This window comes from Electrona antarctica (genome assembly GCF_951216825.1).
Source record: "Electrona antarctica genome assembly, chromosome: 12".
Taxonomy (NCBI): domain Eukaryota; kingdom Metazoa; phylum Chordata; class Actinopteri; order Myctophiformes; family Myctophidae; genus Electrona; species Electrona antarctica.
In genome coordinates, this window is record NC_136793.1 from 18,759,395 (window position 1) to 18,767,478 (window position 8,084).

General features: G+C 43.4%; 1 protein-coding gene across 1 annotated transcript; it reads right to left on the reverse strand.

The window, feature by feature from the left end:
- On the reverse strand, window positions 1–8,084 carry gck (glucokinase (hexokinase 4)). The gene is made up of 10 exons (XM_079516082.1): window positions 7,981–8,084; window positions 7,216–7,378; window positions 6,923–7,077; window positions 6,647–6,766; window positions 5,480–5,575; window positions 5,272–5,371; window positions 4,750–4,933; window positions 3,084–3,239; window positions 1,736–1,969; window positions 1–766 (listed from the first exon to the last, which is right to left on the reverse strand). Exons 1-10 carry the CDS (start codon window positions 8,059–8,061, stop codon window positions 619–621), a joined length of 1,437 nt encoding a protein of 478 aa, XP_079372208.1. The 5' UTR covers window positions 8,062–8,084; the 3' UTR covers window positions 1–618.

An 8,084-nucleotide genomic window follows, 5' to 3' on the forward strand; every position in this document is an offset into this window, starting at 1 on the left:
AATACTGACTACCCCATTTGTCCTCCCCCCACCAGGGGAACCCTATGAGGATTCGAACCCCGGTTTCCCATGTGAGAAACCTAACAATCACTGCTCATAGAAAGGGGAATCCATCCTTGGCTTAGTTGGCATGGGGACTAATTTGGCTCATGAGCTGGCAGGGCTATGCTGTTACATTCAAATTCCCCCCTCCAATTAAAACACTTTATTACCTTCAGCTGTGTTTACCTGTCAGAATGTTTGTTGTGAAAATGTTCTATTCAGTCCAGGAAGCAGCGATTGTCATCTAGCTTTCTTGCCATCCAATTCCTTTGGGTTCAACAAGGAACCATTTAAGATATTCACAAACACATACTGACATTGCGACAAATTGGTCTCCTTTTATCATACTACAAATCGGTATCTATAATACAAGTTGTCTGTGCTCCTTCAAGTATTGAGCGCTCTTCCTCGCACACTGGCGCACAATCCCTCAGCCAAAGTGCTTGCTTCAGTAAAGCCTGGAAAAGGCTGCAGCGGTATTGTACATCCCTGGACAAGGACATCACCATCACAGACCTAGAGGTCACTGAGGTCCACGTTGCTCCCTGTTCAAAGGCCACTTCTTGCATGATTCCTTTACTGCGCCAGCATGCAAGCTGCCATTTTGCAGGCCACCGCCGAGATAAGGGCCGCCCCACGGCCGCTTCCTTCCTCTGATTGGATGAACGTGATGTCACAGTGAGGTGTTAGCTCTCTGACAATTTTGTGGAACCTGTCTTGGAAACTGTGTGAAAGAAACAACAGGGTTACCACCATACCATAATATGTGTCACATGGAGGGCATTCAAGTTACATATTACTGTAGGACTACTGTATATAGACTACGGGTAGCCTATACAAGACTACAATTCTTTGGTTTTGGTTCCTCTCAACATTGTAGCAACAATAACAATAACTAAACAATAGCAACAATACTGATGATGAACAATAATAAGACAATGAAGATGTTGATGTTAATGAGGCTAAATATTGTTCATGCCATATTGTATTGCTGTTTATAGTAGTTTTCTTCATAATATAACATTTTCTTACTGTACTGTTTTTACCTGCCCATTGCTGCAGTGTCTGTGTTACTGTTAGGGAGTGCCGTGATTTTTGTACTCTTTCTGTTTTGTATGTGTCTATGGAGTTAACATTACTCTAATAGACCCCCAGGTGTGGTTATAATATTAAAATATGTCTTCCATGTGTATTTTTGGTTTCTTCCTGAAAGCTGAAAGCTTTTGAGTCAAAAGGCCAAATCGAAATACACCACTTTAGTGAAATCATAACCCTAACCCCTCCCCGATTGTCATACAACCATAGATATTTAAAAAAAAATAGATGCCTTATTGGCTGCTGCAGTTCGTTGGAGCGATGTGTGTGCAAAAGGGGGGCGGAAGTGCTGAAGGAATGCTGCGTCGCTGCCCAAGTGACGTCACTCATGCGACTCCTCCATGTCTCTCGCTGCCACTCAAGTGACTACTTAGTACTGGCCAATCACAGCGGGATTTTCGGGACTTCTGTTAAGCTTGGTAAGCTTCCGCTCATGCTTCCACTATGCTTCGTAAGGAATCTCGGGAATTTTTAGCCCCCTCACGCCACAGAGCCGGAAGCGGCGTCTACCTTTATATGTCTATGCATACAACACTCTCCCTTCCTTCCTCATGCTCCACCTCTCCGTGTCTTGTTTCCCTTTCTCTTGATTCCTCACCATGGGTGCAGCTTGTAAACGGAACCATCAACCCCGATGGTGATCTTCATGGTCTCCTGACAGCGGCGTTCTCTCATGAGGTTGATGACGGCGGCGAGGCCAGCTCCACACATGTGAGCCGAGCGCGTGGACACGCTCTCACAGACCAGACGCACAATGTCACAGTCCAGCTCTGACGGAAGCACGCCCAGTGAAGACAGGATGTTGTAAATCTGTTTCCTGTCCCCAGAGTCACTAATGAATAAGACAATGACAACAGAAATATTAACAATCTTTCTTGTTTTGTTTTTTCCCCAATATTTTAGTCATTAGTCAGTCAGCCAGTTCCCAATAGACCTTTAGCTAAGCCCCTACCCAAACTGCTATGGTCCAATCACAGCTAAGCATAACATGGGTTAGACAAACCTCTCCACCAATAGTTTTCCTATATGATAAAACATTGTTTTAAAAAATAAATGTCACGCACATGTTTATCCAGTGCATACGGTAGGCCTTGTTGACGGATTTGGAAGAGATTTTGAAGATCTGGTTCCAAAAATGAACCAGTATTTAATGTGTAAAATCCATGATATTTACATTGGAATGAATGAGCCCGGCTGGAAAGTGTCTAAGTGGGAGTGTCTAAGTGGGAGAGAGCTATAGGTGAATATTCACACCCTGCTTAGTGCTTACCAGAGTGTAGAGTAGGAGAGCAGCGACACGCAAAGCGGGTGCCTATGGGCTAGTTCCAAACATTGCTCCTATGGCTGGAACTATCCCATTGAGATAGAATGAGCACTTCCGCATTCCATTGTTACAATGGGAGTCAAGTAGTCAACGCTAGTGTCGCCACTCTCTTAATATATTACTCTGGTGCTTACTAACCCCTACAGTTGTTTATGTTTCAGGGTATAGACAACTTCATGTCTCCAGAGAGGAGACATGAAGTTGTCACTCATTTCCTTTCACCTGACATTGAAGAGATTCACCGGGAAGGGCACGGCACATTCGAAAGAACACTTTTTATGCTTATTGTCCCCAACTCTGAATTGTTTTAGCAGATTAATCTGATTTTGTTTATTATTGCATGCAATGCCCGTATATCTACATGCGACACGTGTTAGACAAGTCTTATATTGTTTAATGCAACCCTTCATTTATTAACCACTTTCGACATGGCATCCCTATTTTGGGAATGTCATTATATATGCGAACATTTTCAAATGTTTTCTCTCCTTTCGCCCCCAAACAAAAGCTTGTAGATCCACTATTTTTTGCTATTTTAGAAATAGGACACCCTATTTCCTTCTGAAATTACGCCTCTGCCACATACAAGTTGCACAAGGCGTTCACGGTCAGGACGACTCACCCCTCCACCTGTGAGACGCAACGCGTCTCAAAGCTGCCGCGGGTTTTCAGCAGGTCTGAGGCTTCACTGTTAAACAGCAGGTCCTCATTGACCAGTTTCAGCAGAACCAGTCTCACTAACTCGCCCATGTACTTCCCACTGATCAGCTTCTCGAATCTACAGCATGAGAGAGAGAGAGAGAGAGAGAAAGAGAAATTACGTTATCAGAGATTAGAAGAAGACATGATGGGAGGGGCCTCCAAAACACCGGCTACGAAGGAGAGGTGCTGGTAAAAGGCGACCTGCGTCACAGAACATGAGCAAACAAAACTTTCTCAGTACGTGTTGGGAAACAAAGAGGGAGCATACGGGAAGCCGGACAGAAATCCCTATGTCACAGTGGCTGTCTAAGTATGTGAGGGCTGAAAGGTAAACAGCCATTAGGGCTGCAGGCACTATAGCGCACACTGGAGAGAGAGGACATTAATCTGACCCCCCTCCGAGCCCCCCTGACTGACCATTGACGTTCCTCTGACCAATCACACACAACCAACCACAGGAAAAACAACTGGTCGCCTAGCAACCTCACAGACATCACATGTGAGCTCAGGTGAGTATTTTATTATTGCTGAACGAATGATGATAATAAGAAGAGAGAGAAAGAGAGAGAGAGAGAGAGAGCGAGAGAGAGAGGCATCGAACATATAGTATATGTGGTCACCTGCCATGAATGAATGAATGAATGAATGACTTGCCGTAGCACCGACGACCTTACGGGCATATGAAAAGGCTAAACTTATGTAGTTTAGATAGCATATCATGTAGACATAGCACTCTATAGTGTATACTCATAGTTTCATTGTATAGATATTTAGATATTCTACTGTTAGACGGATGTTAGATTCTTAGCTTGCTTATGATTCTTGATGACTATTTCTATATATTTGATGTATTACCATGTGTTGTTCTTGCTAACTGTAAATCGCTCTGGATTAAAGGGATATTTCACTTCCAAAAAAACTTTTGGTCATTGTATCGTCTACTCAGGCTTATGTGAAAACCGGGACAGTTTTTTAAGTTACTTGATTCAGTATTTTGATACTTGATATTCATTTTAGCTGCCCCCTTCCTATACAAACCCATTATAACTCCATTTTAACCATGATAGAATCATCGAAAACAACCTTTTTTCTGGTGACCGATATTGTCCTTCTAATACGTGAGGGGCCGTGTTTTTTTATTTACTGTTTTCATTTATTTTTAATAATTATTTTTCATGTCTTCTCCGGCCTCCTTCTAGAGGAGGTTCTTGTCCAAAATAATTATCAAAAATGTATTAATTAACAGTAAATGAAAAAACACGGCCCCCTCACATATTAGAAGGACAATATCAGTCACCAGAAAAAAGATTGGGTATTTTTGATGAATCATGGTTAAAATAGAGTTTAAAGTTATAATGGGTTTGTATAGGAAAGGGGTGGGGAAGCTACAATTAATATCAAATATTAAAAAACTGTCCGGGGTGTTCACATAAGATTGAGTAGACGTTTTTTTTAAAGTGAAATATCCCTTTAAGAGTTAAGAGCGTCTGCTAAATGCCTTTATGCATTCATTCATCATCAGTGCATTGTTATGGAATTAAAAGTGTCAAACATGCATGCAACATTTGTGCTGGTGTATGACTCACAGTTGGTGTCCGGGGTTGATGGAGGTCTCATCGACCACCCTGTCGTACTCCAGCCTGAACTCCTCCAGCTCCCCGTGGTCCCCGAAGGCCCCCCACTCCGTGTTCACACACATCCGGCCCTCCTCGCCCTCCACCAGCTCTACCGTACGCATCTCCTCCATGTAGCATGCGTTACACCCTGTGCCTGTGGAAGACGGGAGATTTAGAGCACGTGTGTGTGCACACATGCATGTGCAAACATGCTTATGTAATTGCGTTTACTCTTTGTGTGCGTGTGCACTGTGCATGTGAGTGGATTTGTGAGTAGTTGGACAGGTTGTTGTCCTTGTGGGATGCGTGCGTGTGTGCGATGGACCGGGTGCAGTACTCAAACCATAACCGCAAGCACAGAGCAGTGCATTCGCCAACCTTAAAGCATGTTCGCCAACCTTTATCCGGTCGCCAACCTTAACGCATGTTCACCAACCTTAATCTGGTCGTTTTCCGCATGTCGGTTTGTGTGCAATGTGAATGTGTCCTCACCAACAATCATTCCCACTTCACAGCTACGATCCTCGTAGTAGCAAGAGATCATGGTGGCCACTGTGTCGTTCACCATAGCAACCACATCCATCTCAAAGTCCTGAATGAAACACATTTACAATCATCACTGACTCTTAACTATTGTAATATACAATTCAGATATTGTAATACAGTCTTGTATAAATGCAACAAGGAAGACCCAACATACCCCTCTTCTCTTGATAGCATCTCTTAGAAGGCCCACAATGTTGTTGCCCTCCGCTCCGGACGCCTTGAACCCTTTGGTCCAGTTCAGTAGGATGCCCTGGGGGATTATCATAAACCTCATGAATCTCTGTCTCTCTTTTTGCCTTTATTGACAGGTACAGTAAACACGGGGAGAGAAATGTGTGTGTGTGTGTGTGTGTGTGTGTGTGTGTGTGTGTGTGTGTGTGTGTGTGTGTGTGTGTGATTTGGGTGATTTGGAAAACCCCCCAGGTCCGCCCCGGTAACAAGATGTGCACATGCTCTACAGTGGGGGGAAGTGCAACAGGTGCACCAATTAAGGCCCGCCCCCACTCGATCATGATTGGATGAAGGCCCCTATCTATCCTGATTGGATGAAGGCTTTCTCACCCGCCACCAAAACCGAAACTAGGGTTTTTTTACCCCAGGGGGTCAGCACACTCTATAGTAGGGAGGATTATCCAAAAAAGAAAAGAAAAGAATTTAATTAAGTGAAATCACTGAATATACCAATAACTAGGCTACACTTGGTTGGTAATTACCACAGCTTTTAAACTGAGGATGAGGGCCATTATTGATTATGATTGGAAAAATAATAATAAAATAACATTGTATCGTATAGATATTGTGAGCCCAATACTGTGTATTGTATTGTGAAATGTATGTAACGTGACACCCCTACTTATGACTAATCTTATTAGACATTTTGTATTTTCAAAAACATTTTAAAATAGTGAAAATAGCCAATGTAAAGCAACACATTATGAGCTTGCAGCAAAAACAAAAAAAGACAAAAACAAATGCCGAATAAGATTAGTCATAAGGCAAGACACCACGCAAAATAGGGGCCCCAATGTTTTATAATGCACTTGCTTAGAAACATAATAGCTCCCCCACTTGTGCTTATCTTAGCCATCTGGGCAGCAATCTGATGGGTGAAGCAGTAAAAGTAATTTTCCGTCCCCTGGGGGCCAATAAATACTCCCCTTTCCACTTTCCAGCAACACAAGCACATATGAAACACAGGGCAACGGATTTCTCATAGTAGTCATAACATTATAAACATAAACATAACAAGTATGTGACACAGTTGTTGTAAAAATTCGTCCAACCCGTTTCCAGGCAGCGTGACAGCCTTCCCACAGCCCACCTTATCGAGGTCCTCGTGTCGCACGGGAAAAGAGAAGGTAAAACCCAGGGGAAGCTTCCTATGTTTGATGTGGTGTCTGTCCAGGAAGTCAGAGATACACTCTGCGATGTAATCAAAGAGCTGTGTGTAAGGAGAGATAGAGGGAGTGTACACTGTAAAATCGTTGAGTGTTCATTTAGCTCAGGGAGTGTACAGTTTAATTTGTACACACTCAGATCACAGGTAGGTAGGTGTGTTGTTAAGTGAGGACAGCCTCCCTATAAGCCTAAGACTGACCATCTCAGCGGTCCCCGTCATGACGTCTTCGGTGATGGAGTACATCTGGGTTTTGGTCTCCACCTTCCAACCCCTCTCGTTGTCTTCTCCCACCTTCACCAGCATCACACGGAAGTTTGTCCCTCCCAGGTCCAGAGCCAGGAAATCTCCCACCTCTGACACCGGGACATAGGGTTCATCAGCACGTGCTAGCTTTCACTGCCAGGATATTAGCATGAGAGACGCCATTTGGGATGTAAAACAATCAAATCTCTGAAACAAGCTGACAGAGCCTTAAAGCAGTGAGGGTCTACCTGATCCTTCCGGGGTTGAGCAGACATAGGTGGGAAGCATTTTGACACTCGCCTCTTCGTGTGTCTCTACACGCAGGCCTCTTTCCATCTCACGATGCATCCTCTTCATTACTACTTTCAGTTCTTCCTTGTTCAGCCTGAACTCTGACAGAATTTGCTCCACCTGCGAGGAGAGGGAATTTGACCATATGAGACTTCTTTTACATCAGCTGTGTAGCACAAATCAACTAGTTGGCACATTCTATAGCTGTGACTGATGTGTTGCATGTTTGTCTTAAGATATATATATATGCACACTTTCAATTATTTGAGCAAGGTGTGGACACTGACAGATGGAAGGAAAGTGCAGAGGTTAAAGAATAGTAGTAGAGTAGCCCACAGACAGAACAATATGTTGCATATAGGAGAGGGCTTTAGGTACAGATCAATACAATAGACTTGTCCATTGTTGTAATAATACAAGCAAATCTAAGCAACACTGTAATGCCCAATGACACAAAGGCTAGCTCTTCAATATCATTTTGAAATCTCAGATACAAATACCTTTTCTAAACGAAATGGACAGCATGAGATCTAAAACAAAGCTTCTCACCCAAAGCTGCTTCTGTTCCGATCACTGAAACATTTAATTCAGGGTTCTATGACCTCTAGTGTGAACAGTTTACAATGCAGCGGATGCTCTCATCCAGAGCAACTTACAATTGCGAAATCAGAGTAAATGGCATGAACCCTTGTCAACAAAACACTGTGATAAATGTGTCTTACCATGCGGATGGTCTCAACCACAGAGCTGAAACTGCAGAGCATCGGCACCATCTGGTCTAAGCTAGAGCTGACACAAGGCATCTTCACTAGCTTTCTAGATGAGC

Coding starts and splice junctions, on each gene's coding strand:
- gck (XM_079516082.1), bottom strand. CDS start 8,061: ATGCCTTGTGTCAGCTCTAGCTTAGACCAGATGGTGCCGATGCTCTGC. Junction 1,970..3,083: donor TGCGTCTCACAGGTGGAGGG/GTGAGTCGTCCT, acceptor CTTATTCATTAG/TGACTCTGGGGACAGGAAAC. Junction 767..1,735: donor GTTTACAAGCTGCACCCATG/GTGAGGAATCAA, acceptor TCTTTCACACAG/TTTCCAAGACAGGTTCCACA.